The sequence below is a fragment of the Orycteropus afer genome, unplaced genomic scaffold, assembly GCF_000298275.1.
Source record: "Orycteropus afer afer isolate SDZICR_OR568_19922 unplaced genomic scaffold, OryAfe1.0 scaffold00013, whole genome shotgun sequence".
NCBI lineage: Eukaryota > Metazoa > Chordata > Mammalia > Tubulidentata > Orycteropodidae > Orycteropus > Orycteropus afer.
In genome coordinates, this window is record NW_006921600.1 from 20,463,032 (window position 1) to 20,488,812 (window position 25,781).

Consider the following 25,781-nt stretch of genomic DNA (forward strand, 5'->3'; position numbering starts at 1 on the left):
TTTGCACATACAGTACTGCATTGTCAGTGAAGGCAAACATGGGTATATGGGTGGATAGATGGGTGGACAGGCTGAACTATTAGGTATGTCTATGAGTGGGGAGTGTATGCAAGACCATGTATAGGGTTGGCAGACAATGGTCCTATAAGTGTATTTGTATGATTTGAATCCCCAGGCACCATGCTACCAGAGCTCCCATACATATATATAGATGTATATAATGCCAAATGTACATTTTAAAATCACACTATTTAAAGCAAAATCACTAATTTTTACTCTTCATCACCACTCTCCACCCCACTGGTGAAAACATTAGATTCTAAGCTTACATTAAAAATAGTCCTTGTCCTCAAGGGAATATATGAAGTCAACTCCCTGTGAGATATTGAATGTTATTTTTAATTCCAATATGTCTAGTAGATTCATATGGTCCTAGACTAACCATCTTCCATAATTCATTCTAAGCCCCTATCCACTTAGGTAAAAGCAATTTCCTCAGTGTTTTCCCTAAAGGTGTTTCTTTCTCAAATTATGGTGGTGGTGGTGGTGGGTGGTTTATAATGGCTCTTCACACCACATGAAGAGACCTAACTTCTTCATTCAGTAATGACTCATATAAGCATCTTATCTTTCTAAAACTCAGTTTTGATGAAGTCACTCCCACCTGCTGTCACTCATGGGTACCTTCACCCATATCCCTGAGCTGCCTAAATGGCCTCCAAGATAATTCTGCCAAAAATAAATAATTCACCTAATAAACAATTTGCCAAATGGAACAATTTACTGAAAATGTGTTTTCAGAATTTGTAGGACTAATTGAGGTGATCTAGAGGTTGTGGGGTGCTAGGACCAGCCTTCTGGACCTTCACATTTCCCCTTTTCTCCTGCATCTCCTGCTCTCTTTTCCTAGTGCCCCTCCCTACCTCTACTCTCTCTGGTTCTTGCCTTAACAACTTAATGAAGCCACAGCTAAGGTTAAGGCATCGTTAATCCCATAAATCATCTATGTGGAGCTCTGGTGGTATGGTAGTTAAGGCATTTGGCTGCTAATCCAAAGGTCATTGGTCCAAACTCACCAGCTGCTTCTGTGGAAGAAAAATGAGGCAGTCTGCTTGCATAAAGATTTACAGCCTTGGAAACCCATTGGGGGTCTCTATGAGTTGGAATCAACTGGGTGCCAGTGAGTTTGGTTTGGTTTTTGAAATCATCTGTGAAACTTTAAAAATTTCTGCCACCCAGTTAACACAGTTATAACAACTATAGGAATAAATTCCTTTAACTTTTGGTAAGTCAGTAAGTTTAGTATGTTTAGTGAATTTGTCATTCAGTAAAATTGAGGAAAGAGATTTTAAAATATCAATAAATCGGCCGAAGAGGATTTGACTATAAAAAATTAAAAGGATAATAATATAAAGTGAAACTTTCCCATATGAATTTTTGTAATTGTTATTATATTCACAAGAAAAATATATACATTATTCATGATGTTGTTAGGTGCCATTGAGTTGGTTCTTACTCATACAACCTTAAGTACAACAGAACGAAATACTGCCCACTCTTGCACCATTGTTGTCATGCTTGAGCCCATTATCATAGCCATTATGTCAATCCATCTTGTTGAGGGTCTTTCCTTTTTTCAATGACCCTCTACTTTACCAGGCATGATATCTTTCTGCAGGGAATGATCCCTTCTGACAACATGAACAAAGTGGGTGAGATGAAGTCTGGCCATTCTCTCTTTCAAGAAGCATTCTGGCTATAATTCTACCATTCATCTGTCAGTTTATCATACTGACTAGGAAGGACATGGCCAGGTCCACTTTTTAAAAAACTGGCCACTGTAAACATTGGTCATACTCAGGAAATATTTATGAATATATTCATAAAATATAGCCCTAAGAAGATTAGGTCCTTAGTTTTAGGAAATGGAACATAAATACTTAAAATGCTGGTAAAAAGAGCATATTCATTAGCTTTATTTTAAAAATACATTTATAATTACTGAATATGTTAAAATTGAATATTTCTTAAAACAATGTTAGAGACATTGATCATTAGATAAATTCATTTAATTGATTTCTGTGAACTGATTCTTCAAGAATTGGCATTCACTCAACTGGCATTTGATGGGTGACTTCTCAGGAGTTTGACATACTTCCTCATACTCTGGCTGCCCTACGTGACTTGGAACCCTGAAAGTTCCAAACTTTCCTACCTCCTTACCTCTGCCCATATCAACTGCCCTCTCACACTTTGCTCTTTAATTCCTACTCATTCTACCAGTCCCATCTCCAATGTCTTCTCCTGTCCTCCCAGCCAGCTTCCATAATCCAATTACAATGAATGTTTGTTTACATCTAATTCTGACTTGGTTTATAACTAACATCTGAAGTCTGTCTTCATCACTACTAGACCATAGCTCCTTGGAGTCAGAGGGTGGATTGTTTTTCATCTTTCCCCACATAGTACCCAGCACTGTGGCTCACATACTTAAAGTGCTCAATATAAGTTTGTTGTTTTAAATTCAAAAGCAGGTAGAGATAACATGTGATTTAAAGAAAAATAGTAGTTTCATGTCCATGTAGTGCTTGTTTTGTCGAGAACAGCTTTTAACTTATTTTAAAGTAAGGCACACACACCTGTATTTTAATGAGAACTGACCTCTGGGATTTTATTCTAGGCTCTTCCTCATCCTTAACCTGAAGTCATCACCTCAGCAACCAGTCAGCAAAGGACTGTAAAGGGGGAAAGGAATAAACAAAAACTAGTTTTCCTCCCTCCACGGATTATGACAGTAGAGAAAAAGCAGTCACATATTCAGATCACACACTGCGGTGAGGACTTTATATCACATGGTGACCATGGCTACAGTGCTGGGGGCAGAGGAGGATGGTATGTGGCAAGACCTTGAGCATGGGTTTTGGAGTCAGACCATGTAGGTCTGAATCCTGATTCTACCACATGGGAACAGTGTGCCCACAGACAATTTACTACACTCTTCTAAGCTTCAATTTCCTTTTATAAAATAAGAATGATGATTGTACATGACTCACACAAAATTATTGAGAGGGGGCTTGCTGTACTGCATGGATGGCACATAGTAAACAGTCAAAAGAAACTTTCAGGGGAGGAATGATCAAATTGGAATTGGAATGTGGCACTGCCAGGAGCAGAACTCATTGAAGTCAAAACATCACCATTGTAATAATGATTTAAAATTATAATTATGAATTGCTGACTCCCTCTCTCCCCCCAAAACAAAACAAAACAAAATGAAAACCATTGCCATCAAGTTGATTCCAACTCATGGCAACCCCATGTGTTACAGAGTAGAATTGCTCCATAGGGTTTTCTTGGCTGTGGTCTTTATGGAAGCAGATCCTCAGGTTTTTCTTCTGTGGTGCTGCTGGATGAGTTAGGATCTCTAGCTGTTCAGTTAGTAGTCAAGGGCAAATCCATTTGTGCCACCCAGGGGCCTTGCTGAATCACCAGATGAACTTTAATGAATCCTCAGTTCACAGGAAAGCCCCTTGGACCTGGGCCAGAAACCTTTGGTTCTGATTTCCACTGTGGCCCTTGATAGTGAGACCCAGGGCAAAAACACCTGGAGCAGAGAGAAAATCTGGGCCTCCGTTGCTCACCCTGAACTGTTTTCCTGCATCCTCATCCACTTTCAGGACTTTAACCATCATACACGAATCACCTGCATACCTCTAGGCCCATTTATTGTCTATAGACGCAAAACTCTGCATGCTCCATAAATTCAATTGTTAATAAAAAATCTTATTCTGCCCTATTCCATATATGTTTTATGCCATTCAGATCTGCCTTTTATTCTCTTATTGCTAACTAGTGCAATTCCAGTGCTTAGCTTTACAACCATAGATCTTTCTAAAAGTTGGTGGAAGAAACCTCAGCAAAATATGAGGGAGGAAATGTTTTCTCTTTTCCTGTAGCTGCAGAAAAGCAACTTATCTAACTGACCCTGCAAATGATATTTCCAATCAAGTCATTCCTGAACTTTAGAGATTGTTGCCCTGCCACTGGAAAGTAACATTAACCATGCAAAAACTGCAATTCTGACTGATTATCTTACTGTATTATTGTCTGAAATAATACTTAAATTACCAGCTCTGTTTTCTGAAAGTTACCAGTATTTGTCATAGTGTTTCTCTTTGCAAATTCAAAAATAGATTATTGACACTTTCATCTGCAATCCTGAAAGAAAACTAAAATTTTTTGTTCTGTTTTTAAAAAAATTGAAGTTTCAATTCTTAATTCAGAATTTCCAACTGCCTTCCTATCTCCTTAGGCACTTAGAAGCCAACATGTCCCAAACTAAATCTGCTATTTTCTTTCCAACAGTTCTTGACCTTTGTGCTTTCTATCTTGGCTAATGGTATCAACATCCACCTTGTCCCCCAGACTAGATGCTTGAGTCACCCTCACTTCCTCTCTTCCCCCCTTTCCATAGTCAGAGTCAGAAAGTTCTGCCAATTTGTCATAGCAGCAGCACTAGAATCTTCCATTGTCTCTTACACCCTACTTCCACAGCCCAGGTTTAAGTTCTCATAATCCCCCCTTCACCTCACCCTAGACCATTGCAAAAGCCTCCCGATATTTGTGTGTCAGCTTCCATTCTGATGCCATTATGTCCTTAAAAAGAAATTGACATCATGTTATTCTGATTAAAAACTCCCATTGGTTCCCAGTTCCCACAGGTCTCCATATAACTTTCCCAACTGTCCCTTGGTCTCTCCTTACTTAGAGCCCTGTGCTTCAACCTCATGGAGGTGCTTACTTTTCCCAAAACATATCATGGATTCTTTTAACATCTGTACGTATTTGTACATAATGCCCTCTGTGAATGACTGCTTATATGCCCAGCTTCCCCCTTAGTTCACTGTCCAGATCAAATATCATCTCTTTGGTGAAGAATTGCCTAACTTCATCAAGAAATATCAGTGTCTTCTATGCTCCTGTAGTACTTTGCTGATATCTTGATTGTAACACCGTATGGTATTGTAACTGTTTACTTTTGCCTCTGACTGTGATATTGGGTGGCCCAAATGGTTAGGTATTCAGCTAGTAACCAAAAGCTTGGCATTTCAAATTTACCCAGAGACACCTGAAGAGAAAGGATTGGCAATCAACTTCTAAAAGATCACAGCCTTTGAAAACTCTATACAGCAGAGTTCTACTCTTGATATACAACAAGTTGCCATGAGTCAGAGTTGACTTGACAGCAACTGATTCTGAAGACAAGGGAAGTGTGTTTATTCAACTTTCTGTCCCTAACTTGGTGTTGTTATCCAGTGAGTGTGAAATGAATGAATCTCAATTTGATTTCATCTTCAGAGTGAAATATAAAAGTTATCCAGTGAGTGTGAAATGAATGAATCTCAATTTGATTTCATCTTCAGAGTGAGGATACTACTAACTGCCTCACTGAGGGCCAATGAAATAATGCCTGTGGAGTGCTTTGTAAATTTTGAAAAATGATAACACAGTGATCCATAGACTTCCCTCATGAGCTGTCAAAATACATGGTGACTCAGTGGGCCAGTTGTAGCATTTATAGTTCCCCAAATCTACTCCTGTGATCCTTCACCTGAACCTGCCTAGAACTTAGCAGACAGTAAAATATGGGGATGGATACTAGGACTTGGGAGTCAAGGAGACCAAAATCTGAGTCCCAACAACACCACAGTCTAATTCTGTGATCTTGAAGAAGTTACAACAGCTATTTGATCTCAGTTTCCTCATCTCTAAATTGATGGCATTAATTTCTATTCTCTACAAATTCTGGAATTCTGTATCTGCCCACTGAAAAACTATGACTATCCTGTTGTTGTTGTTGCTGTTGTTGTTGTTGTTATGTGCTGTTGAGTCAGACCCGACTCATAGCAACCCCTCCTTGGGTTTCCAAGGCAGTATCATTATGGAAGTAGATTGCCCCATCTTCCTTCCAAGGAGTGGCTGGTGGGTTTGAACCACCAGTCTTCTGGTTAGCAGTCAAGTGCCTTAGCCACTACGTCACCAGAGCTCCCTCATATTTCAATGACATCATCTAAATTCCTGTAGAAATGAAACCAGCTCACAAACTATGCCAACAGTGTAGGTCTCTTGTGAAAAACACAATGAGCCTTGTCGATGCAGTACAATTTGAGAGACACTGGGCAAATCCTTAGTCTCAAAATACCTCCTTCCATTAGGGATTCACCAACCAGTTGCAGCGGAGTTGATTGTGACTCATGGTGACCCCATGTGTGTCAGAGTAGAACCATCCTACATAGAGTTTTCAGTGGTTGATTTTCTGGAAGTTGACCATCAGGTCTTTCATCCATGGTGTCTCTGAGTAGACTGAACCACTAAGCTTTTGGTTAGCAGTTAAATGTGTTAACTATTTGCACCATGCTGGGACCCATCAGAGATTTCTTTTTACTTAAGCTAATATATTTTTCTTGTATGAACTCCCCTTCTAAAATTCATATATACAAACTCTGGAAGGGATCATATTTTTCTTCAATCTCAGATGGAATGTCTCCTTCCTTAAACTTTGCTCTCAACTGTATTGCTTCAGAATCCATTATGAACTTGCTGGCACACTTGCCCACAATCCTTCTTAAAATCCCTTTATCTGTCAGTACCTTTCCTTCTGTGATCATATTACATTAAGATGCATTTCTAAGCTTAATACAAACCTTCTTTGATGCCTCTGCCTCTTCTGGATACTTTACTTTTCATTTTCTTTGCACTACCATAGTTAGGGCAGCACAGGAGTCAGCAAAGGACCGGAGTTGTTGAAGAATTGAAATAAGGATCAGTGTCCTCATTATCATTATCATTAGTAGGCTAAGGAAGAAGAGAATTTCAAGAAGGAAAAGTTCTCAACATTGCCATATTTGGAAAGTGAGATAGAGAAAAGAGGTAAGGATGACTAAGGCTTCCAGCTTCGGAGACTGGGTGGAGTTGTCCGATATTCTCATTATGATCAAATCTAAAGGTCTTTGCTGTCAGACGTGGAGGAGATATGAAGGGGTTAATAAAATCTATAAAGAATAATGCTGCACTTTTGTAGACATTGAAAACTAGTTTTCCTGTATCCTGTTCCTCAGTGAGCCCTACTGGGAAGGCTGACTTACTTTCCACCTCCATTCCATATTTGGGGAGATGTGAAGTACCAACAAACCAAAACATACATCTTTCACATACAATAACAATAGCACTTGGCTGTTTTACACTTCTATGTGTTTTAGCACTGCAGTCATCAGTTCTGCTTCAGTTCTCTTTTTTAGTACCCATTATTAGTCCCTCATTTAAAATGAAAAATTGAGGCTAAGAAGGCATTAAAAGTGCTTTTAACCCATACTCTTTCCACTACATACAACCCATACTCTTACCACTACATAAAACCTACAAAACCAAACCACTGCCATCAAGTTGATTCTGACTTGAAGTGATCCCCATTGGGTTTCCAAGGTGGCACATTTTTATGGCAGTAGATTGCCACATCTTCCTTCCTCAGAGCTGCTGGTGGATCTGAACCACCAGCCTTCTGGTTAGCAGTTAAATGCCTTAAATGTGCCACCAGAGCTTCTTACTACATAACAATATACTCTTAAAAGATTTCTGCTGAAACTTCTCCAAGTTTCTGTCTGTCTTATCCTTTGTCTCCTACATTCCTCAAAGAACAAAACCCCAGCCTTTCCCCAAAGATACCCCAAATGTTTAATAATCCACTGACCTGCAGGTTGATGAGGAAGAAGTAGAAGACTCTATCAAGGTGCCTTGAGTAGTTTCTCAAGGAAGAAAAGTGCCTTTATCTCTAATAATGCTAGTCCTTCCCCAAGCAGAGTTTACCAGAATACCCTGAAATTGGCAAAAAGTCCTGGAATTCTAGCCATGTGGTTGGCTGGTCAGAGATGGGTGAGTGAAATGGATAGGCAGAGATACTCCATTGGCTCAGTGAATGATTAACTGCAGACATAAAACTGCAGTGTTTACCCAATCTCCTCCTTCCTCTTCACTAGTTCTCATTCTTGATAACATGTTGCAATAGTTTATTTTCTCCTCTGCCAACCATTTCCCCTAAATGGAAAGGTAATTTGAATTTGATGCCAGGATTCTTTTTGTTTTTTAATAAACACAAGAGGGTTATACAAAATGTAATGCAGCTAGCCTGGAACCCATGGGTGCTTGCATTGTTCAACAAGTGAAGCATTTTCCATGAAGATCCAGCAGGCTTTCCTGGGGTTCAGGCACTAATGATCTTGCCCTGTGCTAATCTCTGTCCTACCCCAAAATAGTATAAAACAGGGAATTTAACAAACATCTATTGAGTTCCTACTACATGCTGAGTTGCCTGAAGCATACTTAGTGCTCAATAAATGTTAACTACTACCACTACCCACCACCTGTCTTCCAGTTGGTCATACTATGTAGCTTGAGTGTTGCTAACATGGTGGAAGCTATGCCACTGATATTTCAAATACCAACAGCATCACCCATAATGGACAGCAGAGCTTCCAGACCAAGACAGGCTAGGAAGAAAGGTCTGAAGATGTACATCTAAAAATTAGCCAGTGAAAACCTTATGGATCACAACAGAATATCATTTGATACAGTGCTAGAAGATGAGCCTCCTAGGTTAGAAGGCATTTAAAATACACAGCTGTAACAATGGACTCAAGCATACCAACAATTGTGCAGATGGCATAGGACTGGGAAATATTTCATTTTGTTGTACATGGGGTCACTGAGTCAGAGCCAACTCAATGGCAACTAACAACAACAACTGCTACCACCACCACTGCTATTACATGCCAGGCACCAAATGACCTCTAGACATTGGTGTATTGTTGAATAAAGTAGGAAAAAAACCAAAATCATTGCCATTGAATCGATTTTGACTTGTAGCAACCCTCTTTGGGTTTCTGAGGTGGTAAATCTTTATAGAAGTAGATTGCCCAGTGTTCTTTCTGCAGAGTGGCTGGTGGATTTGAACCACCAACCTACTGGTTAGTAGTGAAGTGCTTTAGGCACTATGCCACCAGAGCTCCAGTTGAATGCTGCTCAGAAAATGTCATAAAGTGTTGATCACATTTGTTTTCACATAGATTAAGGAAAGCCCTTAATTCCTGACATTTTCCAATTAAGCTATTAATCTTCCAAACACAAACACACTGGTATTGAGTCAGATCCAACTCATAGGGACCCCTCCTTGGGTTTCTGAGGCAGTATCACTATGGAAGTAGATTGCCCAACCATCCTTCTGAGGAGTGGCTGCTGGGTTTGAACCACCAGCCTTCTGGTTAACAGTCTAATGCCTTAGGCACTACGCCACCAGAGATTCTTATTAATCCTTGTTGTTGTTGTTGTTGTTATTTGCCATCAGGTTGGACCTGACTCACAGCGACCCCTCCTTGGGTTTCTGAGGAAGTATCACTACGTAAGTAGAGTGCCCAACCTTCCTTCTCAGGAGTAGCTGGTGTATTAATCCTTAGGATATTACTATTAAAAAGCAATTCTTCTAGACCACTTGACTTTCTGTAATAAACACTACAAATCCCTAAAGGTTTTAGAAAGGAAAGAGGTGAACCACAGAGGAAGTTTTGACAGATGTGTGATTTGGGCTTGGCTTTGAATGAGAAGAAATTATTAGAGGCAAAGAGAGCATGAGGCAGGTCACAAAGGTGAGAGACTGATTTGAGTACAATGAGCATAGAGGAACACTCCTGCTTTGAGAACTAAGTTGCCACCTTTAAAGATGGGTCTTCAAAATACCATTTCACAGTCTACTGGTGGGAGCTCGGGTAGCATAGTGGCTAAGACACTTGCCTGCTAACCAGACGGCTGGCGGTTCAAACCCACCAGACACTCCTCGGAAGGAAGGTTGGGCAATCCTACTTCTGTAGTGATACTGCCTCAGAAACCCAAGGAGGGGTCGCTATGAGTCGGGTTTGACTCGACGGCACACAACAACAACAACAACAGTCTACTGGTATCCTTTTCTTTGCCTTTCACAGTGACTGTTCCAAACTGTCACCAAATTGTCTTATTCTCAATAGATGATCTTGCCTCTTACTTTACTAAAAATCATTCTATATTATTTTATTCATCTCAGATTTTCTCTCCTTATCCACTCCTGACTCAGAGTAGTCTCTTTTTCTTTTCCTACCTCATTTTCAATGTGTCTTCCACCTTGAAATATTCCCTCAATCTTGCCAAAACCTGGAGTTCCTTTTTTCTCCTTTAGTAAGATGCCAAACTTTTCAAATGCATAGCCTCTGCTTCTTGCCTACACTTTCTCATGAGTCACTCCCCATATGTCCCCCAATCTGTCTTCTATCCACCCTTCCTTCTGAGGACACACCTCTTTGAGGCATGACCTTATCTCCAAAGAATTTCTTTAATTCATCTCTTATGATTTCTCTGCCACATTTAACATTGCTGTTGATTTGCTTTCTGAAATACATCTCAGGTCTTTCTTTTAAAATTTTTTTTATCTTCCCATCTTTAATCATCTTACCCACTCTCATGGATTTAACTACACCCTGTAAGAGGACTCAAGGAGGCCTGGTGTCACAATGGTTAAGTACTTGGCTGCTAACTGAAAGGTTGTCAGTTTGAACCCATTGGCTGCCTCTGCAAGGATAAAAGACCAGGTAATCTTCTCCCATGAAGATTACAACCCAGGAAACATTATGGGTTCTATTCTGTCATATAGGGTTGCTATGAGTCAAAACCTATTTGCTGGCACACAACAACAGAAGAGGACTTCTGTCATAATTACATCTTTAGCTCTGATTCTGTCCTAAAATGAAGACTTACATTTCCTTGTTGCCCACTGGACATCTTGCAAGTACTTCACACTTGACACACCCAGTAGGGAACTTGTAATTTCCTGCCCAGAAGTTTCATCTTCTGACTGCAACATGAATCCAGGAGTAGCCCTTCAGACTCACCTTTAAATGTTTCCTCTTTCTCACCCTCCACTGTTCAATCAGTTGACGATTTGTTTTGATTTTAATGTTGCAGTGTCTGCTGCTACTTTTCCGTTTCCACTGCCACCCAACCAGTTCAAGTCAATACTGTCTTTTGGATGGACTACTGCAGTTGCCCTTCCATTGGTCTCTGTCTTTATTCTTTCCAAACTTCAACTATACTAACCCAACCAAACCCACTGCCATAGAGTGACTAATAGAAACCCCATATATTATAGAGTAGAACTGCTCCGGAGGGTTTTCTAGGCTGTTATCTTCATAGAAACAGTTTGCCAGACCTTTCTCCAAGAGGACATTGAGTCAGGTTGAATGTCAACTTTTAGGTTAGCAATCGAATGCAAATCATTTGCACCACCTATGAACCTACCATATAGCACTGGGCAAATCAGCTGCAAAAGCCCTCTTTCAAGTGCTGAAGAGCAAAGATGTCTCCTTGAGGACTAAGGTGTGCCTGACATAAGCCATGGTATTTTCAATCACCTCATATGTACGTGGGAGCTGGACAATGAATAAGAAAGACCAAAGAAGAATTGATGCTTTTGAGTTGTGGTACTGGCAAAGAATGCAAAAAGTACTGTGGTCTGCTAAAAGAACTAACAGATCTATCCTGCAGGAAGTGCAGCCAGAATGTTCCTTGGAAGCAAGAATGGCCAGACTTTGTCTCACCTACTTTGGTCATGTCAGAAGGGACCTTCCCTGGAGAAGGATATCGTGCTTGGTAAGGTGGAGGGTTGACGAAAGAGGAGAAGGCCCTCAACAAGATGGACTGACACAATGGCTACGGTGATGGGCTCAAGTATAGCAGGGATCGTGGATCTGGCGCGGGACTGGGCAGTATTTTGTTCTGCTGTGCTATGAGTCAAAGATGACTCAATGGCACCTAACAACAGGAACGTACCAACCTATACATATAATTGTTACAAGAGAAATCTTTCTTTATAAGCTGTCTTTATCACTTCCTTGCTTGAAAATCTTCCATGTCAACTCACTGCCTGCCAAATAAAGTTAAAATTCTTTGAACATGCCATTCAAAACTCTCCATCAACTGGCTTTAACTCATCTTTCAAGCCTTGCTCCCCCAACTTACCATGTTTCATCAGGCCAATCTAGGTGATGTGCTATTCCCTAAACATGCCCAGTTACCCTGCCTCCATCTTTTCATAAGTAAAATCTTTTCAGGATTCAGTGCCTTCCCTTTTAAATTATTATTAAAAATTCATTTAAAAGCATTAAAGAAATCTTTAAAAAAAGAATAAACACATATAATTTCACCATTCTAAGACAACTCTTTTCATCTTTGCCTATTATTGCTTGGCAGATGAGTAAACCTTCTTACTCCACAAGAGTAAGTGGTGTTTGTCATTCTTTATCATATTTTCACTTAACATTTTATCTTTAATATTTTCTGTTCCTTCATGATCACTACCATAAAAGGCTGCATTATATCTCATTTACCATAATTTATTTTAAAATTTCCTAAGACTGGACATTCCTAATATTCACAAGATCTTGCTGTATAGAGAATATAGACAATGATATAATGAAGAGCATCAAGTCAAAATCGTTGTACTCCAAGTTGATTAATCCTAGGAGTTTATTTACTTGGTTAAAAAATTATGACCTTCTTACTCCATTTCCCAAACATTCTTCCTGCCTAATCTTTATCTCTAAATTCTACTTGCTTTTGAAGACTCAAACAACTATGACTTCTTCCTTGAAGATTTTCTTGCCTCCTCCTCCCACAAATAAGTGATCCTCTTCGAGTCTGAATCGTATAACACTGTTCTCTGAAGAGTATGTCTTTCATCTAACCATCCTAAAATAATGTTATATTTAGGTGTCTTGTGTCTACTAATAGACTGTAAACTACTTGAGAGCACAGTCCATTTCTTATTCTCCTTGGTAGGGAGCTCTGGTGGTGTAGTGCCTAAGGCATTTGACTGCTAACTGGAGGAGGCTGGTGGTTCAAACCCACCAGCCACTCCTTGGAAGGAAGATTGGGCAATCTACTTCCATAATGATACTGCCTTGGAAACCCAAGGAGAGGTCGGTATGAGTCAGGAATGTCTTGATGGCAGGGAGTTTGGGGTATTTTTTAGTTAGTTCACCTAGAGATTTTCTATTCTTTTAAGTTGTCTGTGTATTTTGGTTATATTTTATCCAGAATTCCTATGTATGTCAAGGGAGGTCAAGGTGGAAGATGGAACAAGCTTCCTATGTTAGTCAGCTCAGTCAGACATATTAACAGAAAGGATTATTTCTTCTGCTCTCTAAAAAAGGAGAAAAATATATTCACATGTGTTACACAACCTCAATTCTACCCTTGCAGTGCTGGGTTTCATCCAAAAGGCAGTTACATTACTGCAGAAGATGTGGAAACCTGGTTTCATAAACAGGATATAGGGGAGACACAGGAGAGAGCTTGTTTCCTAACTCTACTTCTGTCTCAATGAGTCATTTTAAGGATATAACTTCTATGTCATTTTCTCTAAATGAAAGGTCAATTTTTGTCTCTTAATTTTTGGTTAATTCAAGGCTAATGTTTTGCCTCATGATCTGTGTTTCATATTAAAATATGAGGCACACTCTGAGCTGAGATCTATGCTTCCCCGTTCTCCCTACAGAGAGGAAATAAAATCCTCCACTCCCCATTAATGTGTAGCTGGTTCTGATCTTAAGCAGACAACTACAACACTTGGCCTTTCTACATTCTGAGTAGTGCACCATACAACTGCACTCGATTAATATGTAGTTGCACTTCAGCACGATGAGAGAGAAATCTGACACCAATTTGAGAATCAAGAAAGTTTATTCTTAGGTGTATTTCTATTACTTGGTCTGTTCAGCTGCAAAGTTAAAGCAAACTTTTTGCTTCCAACTCAATTTTCTTCATCTCCAGAGAATATTTCAATTTCTCCAATACGAGGCCACATTCCTTTAATCTTTCCATAAAGTTCTCTGTGGCTTGACAGAGATCCTTACTCTCCTGAAAGGCAATCTGAAGAAAGAAAATTTTTTTAAAGTTACAACTTAATAACTGAGACCCTGCTATGTATACTGAGTATATAGCACTTAGGTCCCTAAATGGTGGCTCAGAAAAGGGTTTAAGTAGGGATTTGAGTCTTCATCACGAATCATTGGAATTTTCTGGAATATATATATATATATATATATATATATAAGCTCTGGTAGCATAGTGGCTAAAGCACTTGACTGCTAACCAGAAGGCTGGCAGTTCAAACCCACCAGCCACTCCTCGGAAGGAAGGTTGGGCAACCTACTTCCGTAGTGATACTGCCTCGGAAACCCAAGGAGGGGTCGCTATGAGTCGGGGCCGACTCGACGGTACATAACAACAGCAACATATATATATATTCACTTAATAGTAACCCACTATTAACTATAAACCAAAAGAAGAGTCTCAATGAAAATTGATCTGCTCTGTGGTTTTAGAAGTCTAGAAGGATTTTAGAGACTTTTCATAACAGTTCTTCCAAGTCTTGGACATTGAGCTTATGTACCTTGCTCTCTCTATACAAGCACACAAGATAACACCTCGACCAACAGGGATATAAATCATCTGTGATGATGATTGTGAATGGGAAGTTCCTTATATAAAAATACATATTAATCTAGTAGTTCACATGCTCCATTCCACAATCAAATCAAGGCCTTTAAAAATATTATTCCAAATTGAGTAGATATTTATTGAACACGTGCCAAGAACAATGCCAAGCCCAGAGATACAGCTAGGAACAAGTTAGTCATGATCCCACTACTTACAAGGGCCTTCTCAAACTCAGTTTGTGGGGCTCGTTCGCAGACTGGAAGGGTACCACTCCACTCCCCATCAATGCACTGCTGGTTCTGGGTGCCCACCAACTGGTACCTGAACAGAAATTAGAACGCAACTACACTTAGCCTTCCCATCTTCTGAACAAGGCAACTAAGCCTGATTTTGTGTAGTTGTATTTCATGCTGTGATAGAAACTTCCCCTGAGACTTAATGCATGCTTATGTTATCCCGGTATTACAAAACACTTATAAAGTAATACTACTCTCCAGGGGTAGAGGTGGGGAGAACCAAATGATGAGCCAACTCATAGAATACAGAGAGCTGAGAAATTCTGAACCTATATGTATACAAGTTTTAGAGGTGGGAAGGGTGAAGGAAGAAGTGCTAGATTATTCAATAACCTCAGAAAATATCTGTCAGCTGTGCTTTAAAACGGTGTAGAAATTTAGAGCCATCCTTCAAATAAATCCTTGTGAACAGATGAAAAGGGAGTAGTAGCTTTTAATCTGAAAAACATGAGAGTTAACTACAAAATCTGTTGCAGATATATGATGAGATTGTCACGCCAGTGAGGCCACATGCATCTAAGTTAATAAGATTAAGTCAAGGGAAAGGAAAGGTGAGGTGATCTGTATGCTGGGTGACGAAACTAAACCATACCAGTTGCCATTAAGTCTATTCTGACTCATGGTGGCCCCATAAGCTGCAGAATAAAACTGTGCTCCACAGACTTTTCAAGGTTATGACCTTTCAGAAACAGATTGGTAGGGCCTCTGGCTGGCTTTTAGGTTAGTAGTTGTACCACCCAGGGACTCCTGCTGGGTAACCAGGCAGTCTAAATTATGGCTTCAAACCAGTTCCTCCCAGTTTAGTCATGGCCACCAAAGCAAACCCAGGACAGACTGGACTTTGCAAAATGTGGGTACCTGGAATGATAACCAAAACAGAGAAAATTACAGCTCAATGCCCTGCTAGAACCTTAATCTCCCTCTTAGAAAACAAAGGCGGCATGAGCATTGCATAGTAACCAAATCTCTTGACCATCAGAGTGGGAAACAATGGTGCCCTACTCAAAGATGGTGGCTGACTGTACCACTTTGAGTGTGTCACTCTCCAGAGTTCTGGCAACAATCCAATCTCCTGAATCAGGCCCCTGAAGGGGTTCACTATGCCTCTTCTGAGTTTCCCATCCCAGCTCTTTGACCTGTAATTTTTCTCATTCCAGTTATCATTCCAGGCACACACATTTTGCAAATTTGAGTCCATTCTGGTTTCACTTCATTGGCCATGAATGAACCAGGAAGAACTGGTTTGAATCCCTGGTCTAAACTAAGGCTAGACTTTAATTAGGGTGCTTAAAAGATCTGTACTTGACATCTTTCTATTTCTTCACTTCAGGAGCTCTGGTAGCGTAGTGTCTAAGGCACTGGACTGCTAACCAGAAGGCTGGCAGTTCAAACCCACCACCACTCCTCAGAAGGAAGGTTGGGCAATCTACTTCCATAGTGATACTTCCTTGGAAACCCAAGGAGGGGTCTCTATGAGTCGGGTCCAACTCAATGGCAAATAACAACAACAACAATTTCTTCACTTCTGTGTGTTGTGTTTTTGTGTAAGCGTATTGGTCTGTGGTTCTTAAAAAAAATACATATTTTTTCATACTTTATCTTAACTAAAGGGGAAGAAAAAGATACTGATAAGGATAAACAGGGGAACCAGTATGTCCCCTATGGACTGAAGAGAGCTAGCAGTGGGCTAAAACAGCTCTCAGACTCAGAATGAATGACCTAGAATCCTGAAGCACTAAGAAATCAGGAAATTAAATTGAAAAAAGATTGGGTTATTCCCCCAAAACACTTCTCCTAGCCAATCAGCAAGGTCTTATATTTGAATGGCTGCATAAACTTACCTCTCTTCACAATAATAAGTAATATTTGCTCCTGAGTTGAAATCATTTCCTTCAAAATAGCCATAATCTGGATTCCTAGGAGGACCACAGTCTCCTGAGAGAAAGAAGTACAGAAGTGACTGAATTGTGAAGCCAGTTAAACTCAAATAGCAGGGATCCCTAAGTGCAACTGTCTATGCCAACACCAGATGTCCTGATAGTAACACATAAGGAACTTGAGGACATGTTCTCTAGTCATTTCCTTCTAGTCAAAATCATATTTGTCCATGTGAAAGACCCCTTCCCCACCTGGATCATCTTCTGAGTCATTAGGGATTTGGGAGTACATTCTCACTGGCTGGAGCATAAGGAAAGGAAGTTTAAGTTGTAGAGATGCTATTTGCTAGTGTACCAGACAAAGAAAAGAGAAAAAAAAGATTAAATGTAGAGGCTAAGAAGTAACTTTCTGAGGCAAGAGATAAAGCGTATTGGTTGACATCCCCTGTGGAACAGAATTGTCTAATATGAGTGTTCAGATAAAAAGGAGAACAGAACCGGGAGGAAAGGGTATGAGTCTGTGTAAAATTGTGGAAAGAGAATTGAGTGAGGTTCTAGGAGTTCTGAATTTTGATTCTGACTCTTCTATTAACTATGTAGCACTAAAGAAGCCATTCATCCCTCTCAGCTTTTCTTCTTATGAGCAGGATAAATAATATCTCTAAGGTCCCTTTGAACTCTGAGATTACACTCACTTCTCACTTATTGACATAGTTAATTTCCCAAAATCAAGTCATTATGCAAAAAATAGTATTACATAAAAATAGAAGATGACCATATCAGATATAGAGAATGACTACATCAAATTTGACTACTGTCAAATTACATCATTACATAACTGTCAAACCACTGAGAATCATGGCTCAGCCAAGTAGACACATAACCTGAACCATCACAGCCAGAAATACTCTGGCCTCAAACTTGAGAAATCATAACTTCCAGGCATATGTCATCACTGTGCAAAACTGCATGATAGTAGACTTTCTACTATTGTAAATGCAAAATATAAGATAGCAAGACGGTTGCTAAGTGAGGAGTAGTTTGCATCAAATATGTTGCAAATGTTTTTGACAAGTGTGTTACTATGTTTTAATTTTTATGGTATCTTTTACTATATAGAAAAAGGTCTGGTGGTGTAGTGGTTAAGGCATTTGACTGCTAACAAAAGGTTGGTAGTTCAAATCCACTAGCTGCTTTGCTGAAGAAAGATGGGGCAGTCTCCGTCCACAAAGATTTACAGCCTTGGAAGCCCAATGGGGGTTTCCATGAGTCAGAACCAACTGAACGGCAGTGAGTTTTGAGTTTTTACTATATAGAAGTATTGACTTTATAATGTAATTAAATCTGTCCATTTTCTTCCTTTTGACTAGAGTTTTGTGTTACAGCTTCCAAAAAACTCAAACTCACTGCTGTTAAGGCAAATCTGACTCATAGCAACCCCTCCTTGGGTTTCTGAAGCAGAGTCTCTACGGAAGAAGATTGCCCAGTCTTCCTCCTGAGCAGTGGCTGGTGACTTTGAACCGCCAACCTTCTGGTTAGAAGTCAAAATGCCTTAGGCACTACATCACCACAGCTTAGGAAAGCCTTTTCTACTTCAAGATAAAAAACATATTATTTCATATTTTATTTTCATAATTTAATAATTCTGCCTTGTAAATTTATATGTTTAAATCGATTTGGAATTTATTTTTATATGGTGTGAGCTAGAGCTCTAACTTTTTGTTTTCTTCCAAATAGATAGTTAATTATCTAATTTTTATTGAATACAGACTTTTCTCACTGATTTAAAATAAGCTGTTCTACTTTTCTATGGGACCTCTGGTAGCGTAGTGCCTAAGGCATTTGACTGCTAACCAGAAGGCTGGCAGTTCAAACCCAGGACCAATCCTCAGAGGGAGATTGGGCAACCTACTTTTGTAGTGATACCGCCTCGGAAACCCAAGGAGGGGTCACTATGAGTCGGGTCCGACTCGACAGCACATAACAAAAACAATAACTTTTCTATGCCTGTAAATCAATTCAATGGCATCTAACAACAACATTGCTACTTTAATGATATTATTTATTATATTGTTGTTAGGTGCCATCAAGTCAGCTCCAACTTATAACAACCCTGTGTATACCAGAACGAAACACTGCCCGGTCCTGCACAATCCTCACAATCCTTGCTTTGCTTGAGCCCATCATTGCAGCCACTGTCAATCCATCTCATTGAGGGTCTTCCCCTTTTTCACTGACCCTCTACTTTACCAAACATGATATCCTTCTCCAGGGAATGGTCCCTTCTGACAACATGACCAAAGTAGGTGAGATGAAGTCTGGACATTCTCACTTCTAAGGAGTATTTCAGTTGTACTTCTTCCAGGGCAGATTTGTTTGTTCTTCTGGCAGTGCATGATATTGTCATTAAAAAAAAAAAAAAAATTCCCTGCTGCCAAGTCGGTTCCAACTCATAGCAACCCATTCCTGGGTTTCCGAGATGGTATTTCTACGGAAGTAGATTGCCCAGTCTTCCTTCCGAGGAGTCACTGGTGGGTTTGACATGCCAGTTTTCTGGTTAGCAGTCAAATGCCTTAGGCATTACACCATCAGGAAAAAATACAAAATATTTTCAGTATTCTTTGCTGATACCACAATTCAAAGACACCGACTCTTCTTCAGTCTTCCTTCATGCTTTCGCATGCATATGAGTATACCATGGCTTTGGTTAGGCACACCTTAGTCTCCAAAGTGACATCTTTGCTTTCTTAACACACTAAAGAGGTTTTTTGCACCAGATTTACCCAGTGCAATATGACTTCTGTTTTCCTGACTGCCACTTCCATGGATGTTGATTGTGGATCCAAGTAGAATTAAATCCCTGACAACTTCAGTCTTGTCTCCATTTATTGTGATGTTGCTTATTGGTCCAATTGTGAGGATTTTTTTAGTTTTCTTTATGCTGAGGAGTGATCTATATTAATTATTTAAAAAACAAAACAACTTATTGCTGTCATGTTGATTATGACTCATAGCAACCCCCACTGGGTTTGTAAGGCTATAAATCTTTACAGAAGCAGATTGCCCTATCTGTCTTCCAAGGAGCAGATGGTTGGTTCAAACCACCAACCTTTTGGATAGCAGCCAAATGCCTTAACCACTGCACCACCAGAGCTCCTTATAAAAATGGTAGCATAGACAAAACGATATCTCTGTGATAATACTCACTTCAATGTTATTTGTAATAGCAAAAATACAGAAATAAAGTAAATAGCCATCAATATGAGAGATGTGGAATAAATTATGACATATCTGTATGCAGTCATTAAAAAGCAGGAAATTTCTCCTTCAAGGTAGGAACTGAACATAGGCCCATGATTCAACTGTCAGCCAAAAGAGAGACAGGCCTATAAGGTAAACAGTAATATCAGGAGGGTATGCACTCATTAGAACAATCAGGTATATGAAATCAAGAAAACAGCATTTTCCCAGGGACAGAGCTAAGAAGGCAGGAGGGGATAGGAAGGAAGGACAAAGGGAAGGGGTGTCTTCAGGGAGGAAGTGAGAAGAATGCCATTAAAGTATGGAGATCACAGTAAATATCACAAAACAGAATGTATATAGATTGTTGAATGGAAAACCAATTTGCTCTGTAAATTTTCACCCAAATCACAATTTAAAAAAAAATGCTAAGAATAAAAAAATAAAAAGCAGGGGATAAAACTATAAACATTGGTCTTCAGAAGATGCCAAATTATGTTGTCATATGAAAAAAACAATTTAAAAAATATGTACAGTAGGCCAACAGAATAGAATTGAGAACCCAGAAACAGATCCATCAACCTACGGTCAGCTGATCTCTGACAAAGGGCCTAAATCCATTAAAGGGGGAAGAGATTATCTGTTTAACAAATGGTGCTGGCAAAACTGGATATCCATTTCCAGAAAAATGAAACAAGATCTGTACCTCACACCATCCACAAAAACTAACTCCAGATGGATCAAAGACTTAATGTGAAACCTAAAATTATAAAGTTCCTCAAGGAAAAATTAGATGCAAATTTAGGGGCCTTAATATATGGCATAAATAGACTATCAAGCATAACCCAAAATGCACAAACAGGAGAAGAGAAGATGAATGGGACCTTCTAAAAATTAAATTTCTATGTGCTTCCAAAGACTTCTCAAAAGAGAACCTACAGATTGGGAGAAAATGTTAGGCAATGACATATCTGACAAGGGACTTACCTCTAGAATTTATAGAAAACTCCAACATCTTAACAACAAAAAGGCAAATGACCCAATTTAATAATGGGCAGAAGACATGAACAGATACTTCACCAAAGAGCATATTCAGGTGGCCCACAAACACATGAAGAAATGCTCATGATCATTAGCCATTAAACCAAATAAACCAAACTCACTGTCATGAGTCAAATCCGACTCATAGCAACCCCTCCTTGGGTTTCTGAGGCAGTATCACTATGGAAGTAGATTGCCCAACCTTCCTTCTGAGGAGTGGCTGCTGGATTTGAACCACCAGCCTTCTGGATAGCAGTCAGATGCCTTAGGCACTATGCCACCAGAGCTCCTCATTAGCCATTAGAGAGATGCAAATAAAAACAACAAGATACTATCTTGTCCCAGCACTAGTAGCAAAGTTTAACAAGACAGAAAATAACAAATGCTGGCGAGGATGTGGAGAGATTCAGACTCTTATACACTGGCGGTGGGACTCTTAAATGATACCACCACTGTGGAAAGCAGTATGGCAATTCATTAAAAAGTTGGAATTAGAAATAACATTTGACCCAGCCATTCCATTACTAGGTATATATCCTAAAGAAGTGACAGCCAGGACAGATATATGCACACCCATGTTCACTGCAGCACTATTTACAATAGCAAAAAGATGGAAACAACCTAGATGCCTGTGGTAGTTAAGTTTGTGTGTCCACTTGGCTAGGCCTGGTTGAGGGGCTGGGCAGCTGGATGTAGTATTCCCCATGATGAGACTGGTAATCAACTCTATGGTGGAATCTACTGGAAGTAGCTGAGTAGATGCCTTAGGGATGTGGTCTGCTTCCTGTAGATAAGCAGAAGCCTTGGGGAGTGGTCTCTAAGTTATGGGATGCTTGAACCCTGCATGTAGCCTTGTCATTCATTGTTCAGCAGCCTGCCATGCTCTGCCAACCTTGGGACTTTTAATGGACTTGAATTAATGGCCTGCTGTGTGGTTTGGTAACATCGGGACTGTGACCTTTTATTTGTCAACCTTGGGCTTGTTAGCCTCAGCAGCCAGTAGCTGTTGAGTGAAGAGATGCCTCTGGCTTCAGTGGGCCAGGAGCAAGAGGCAGAGCTGAAGCCCAAGGTTGAGGAGCTTTCATACAGCCCCTAGAGCCTGGTACTTCTTGAACTCAGGCTTAAAGCCTCCAAATTGTAAGAGAATAAACTCTATTTGTGAAGGCCATCCCATTTGTGGTATATATTCTTGTCAGAGTGGCACTAGGTAACCAAAACAATGCTCATCAACAGAAGAACTGATAACCAAACTATGGTACATACACACAATGGAATATTACACAACCCTAAAGAATAACATAGAATCTGCAAAACACTGCATAATGTGGATGAACTTGGAGGACATTATGCTGAGTGAAATAAGTCAATCATAAAAAGACAAATATTGTATTAGTCCATTATTGTAAAGAGTAAAGGAAAGGTTTATATATGGAAGGAAATTTTCTTTGTTGGTTACCAGGGGTAGGAGAGGAGGGAAGGGAACACTTTTAGGTAGAGACAAGTATTGACTTAAGTGAAGAGAATGCAATGAACCAAATGTGAGTGATCAACATGGGGGCATTGAGGAAGAGGAAGACATAGAGAGGTGCACAGCAGGTACAAACAATAAAGATGAACCCTTTTGCACACAAAGTAGTATTGCATTGTCAGTGAAGGCAAACATTGATATACAGGTGGATAGATGGGGGGACAGGCTGAACTATTAGGTATGTCTATGCAGGGGACAGTGAGCCCAAGACCATGTATAGGATTGGCAAACAGTGTTTCAGTGTATTTCAGACAGTGTATTTGTATGTTTTGTAAGAATTTCCAGGTATATAGCAGAGCTGACAAGGGACAAGTTTGTAGTCACTTCCAGCTGCCTGGAGGGAGCAAGTAGTTGTACCTGTGGGCTTGGGACCATAGTGCCAGGGGACATCGAGGTCAATTGGCATAACATACTATACAAAAACATTGTTCCCCATCCTACTTTGGTGAGTAGCTACTGGGATCTTAAAAGCTTGTAAGCAGCTATCTAGATGCAATGATGGGTTGCTCCTCATCCAGAGCAAAGAAGAATGAAGAAAATCAAAGATGTGTGGAAATAGTCCAAGCAACTAGTACACCATGTACACCTATACAACTATGAGACCAGAAGAACCATATGGTGCCTGGCAACCACTGTCAACCACTCAGAGGGGGCTCTATGTAGGAGATCCTTGAGAGAGAGAGAGAACAATGTGGAACAAAACTCAGAATCATTAAAAAAAGGGGGGGGGCAGGTTTGCTGGTCTAATAGAGCGTGCAGGAACCACTGAGACTATGGCCCCTAGTTGCCCTTCAGGTCTGGAATTGAACCCACTCCTGTGGCTTCCAGCCAAACAAAAGATAGGCATATGAGGTGAAAATTTACATTAGGTAGATACATTCCTTGAAGAGATCAGTCATGAGAGAATAGAAGGGCTGTGTATGCACAGGGGGACATCTCAGGGGGCAGGAGTACATGGGAGGGAAGGACACAGGGAGGGGAGCTGTTTATTGTGGGAAATTGCAGTCAATGTCATGAGACAAAGTGTATGTGAGCTGCTGTATGGAAAGTGAATTTGGCCTCTGAACATTCACCCAAATCACAATAAAAAATTTTTTTTTTAAAAATGTACAGTAAAGTCCTATGTTTGAAGGTATATATATATACTTGTGTATGTATTTATTTTAAATGTCTGCATAAACAAAAAAGATCACAAAATAAACACATTAAATTGATTATAAAGAGGTGTGAATTATAGGAATTGAAGAGGGACTTTCACCTTTTATTTTATGTCTTTTTAATGGATGAGTTATGGGTCCTTTTTTTGTATGTATTTTTCAAATAAAAACTTTAAATAACTATCTTGAAATTAAAGAAAAAAAAGTCCAATGGCCCAACTACCCTGCATTGGACCTAGCTGGACAGGAATACTACTTGAGAAAAGAATCTCATATGGTTTGGATTTACTTCATTGGAATATATCACTTGGGTTGACACTGGATTCGTGCAAGCTCCACTTTATTTTATGGCTGCCTGCTAGATCCTACAGCTTCCCCAGACACAAAACATAGGAAAGCATCTGTTACAGAAATTGAATTGTGTCCTCCAAAAATATGTGTTGTGAATCCTAACCCCTATACTTGTAGATGTAATTCCATTTGATAATAGGGTTTTCTTTGTTATGTCAGTCAGGCCCTATCAGGGTAGGGTATGTATGAAGCCAATCACCTTGAGGTACAGAAAAAACAAGTAATCATGAATGGGGGAAAGATAGATGCCATGTGGTGATCTCTAAGGAATGTCAAGAAGAATGCTATAGAAGCTGATTTGAGGATTTTCTCTTACAGCAGACAGAGGAAGCCTTCCTTCCCCTTGAGCTGGCACCCTGAATTGAGACTTCCAGCCTCCTGAATTATGAGAAGATAAATTTCCCTTTGGTGAAGCCACCCACTTATAGTATTTCTGTTACAGTAGCAGTAAGAAACTAAGAATTGCAGTGATGTAGGCAATGCCTATGAAGTTACTACTAAACACTATCTCTGGCATTCATCATTGTTTCTCTTGTACTTACTACTTTTGCAGATAGGAATGGGAGGCACCCAGCTGTGGTTTTCTAGACACTGGCTCCAACTGCTGCCCTTGAGGATGTAGTGGTCATCACATTGAAATGTGATTTTGTCGCTGACACTCACAGGCCCAGAGGAATTGAACTTACCATTATACAGCACAGGGTCAGGACAGTGGCCCACTGAAGAAGAAAACAGACAGTGATATGAAAATGCTGTGCTGAAGCCTGCCACAGAGAAGGCCAGACCTCCGCAGGCTTCAGTGAGAGCACAGGAAATGAGACCAAAAGCAGCACATTTTTAGTATGGGCAGGTACATGGTACCGAACCGTATCAATGCAGCATGAGAAAAGACTAGGCTGGCAATGAGTATGGCAGAAAAGGGCTTCGTCATGCACTATAATCACACAAATTGGCAATTGAATTTACTAAAAGAGATTAAACTTATAAGTGAATATTACCAATAGCATGCTCATTATCTTATTATGTTAAGCATTGCTCAAAATTCTTGAGTCCTATGTTGATGTTTTGATTTATCTGTGTAGAAAAACAGAAGAGAATTCAAAAGGATGTGAATTTAGTCATACGAATGAAAAATAAAAATATGCATGTGCTTTATTCTAGAAAACCAAAGGTATAAAGGAGAACTACGCTAGTCATTCTTAAAAACAGTAGTGATTCAGAGGATTCAGACGACTTATTCTCCTTCTCTATGGAGGATACTACAAATGAGCTGTGCAACCTTGAGCAAAAGCCAAAACCACCTGGCTCTGGGTTGTCACATCTGTAAATTCCGAACATAAATTTTTCCCAGTCCAAAAGTTATGTTGTTGTTATGTGCTGTCGAGTCGGACCCAACTCATAGCGATCCCTCCTTGGGTTTCCAAGGCAGTATCACTACAGAAGCAGATTGCCTAACCTTCCTTTTGAGGAGTGGTTTTGAACCGCCAGCCTTCTGGTTAGCAGTCAAGTGCTTTAGGCACTATGCTACCAGAGCTCCTTCAAAAGTTATGTTGTTGCTGTTGTTATGTGCCGTCGAGTCAGCCCTGACTCATAGCGACCCCTCCTTGGGTTTCCAAGGCAGTATCACTACGAAGTAGGATTGCCCAACCTTCCTTCCGAGGAGTGGCTGGTGGGTTCAAAAGTTATAGGATGGGAAAAAAAAAGGAGACATACGGAG

General features: G+C 39.9%; 1 protein-coding gene across 1 annotated transcript in view; it reads right to left on the minus strand.

Moving 5' to 3' along the window:
- Positions 1 to 13,860: 13,860 nt before the first annotated feature.
- Positions 13,861 to 25,781, minus strand: part of C4BPB (complement component 4 binding protein beta) — a 16,716-nt gene continuing 4,795 nt past the window's right edge. The window contains exons 3-6 of the mRNA XM_042782568.1: positions 24,607 to 24,783; positions 16,712 to 16,805; positions 14,790 to 14,895; positions 13,861 to 14,004 (exon numbers count right to left, since the gene is read on the minus strand). Of these exons, the coding sequence (XP_042638502.1) occupies positions 13,861 to 14,004; positions 14,790 to 14,895; positions 16,712 to 16,805; positions 24,607 to 24,783 (521 nt within the window). The remainder of the gene's footprint in view (positions 14,005 to 14,789; positions 14,896 to 16,711; positions 16,806 to 24,606; positions 24,784 to 25,781) is intronic.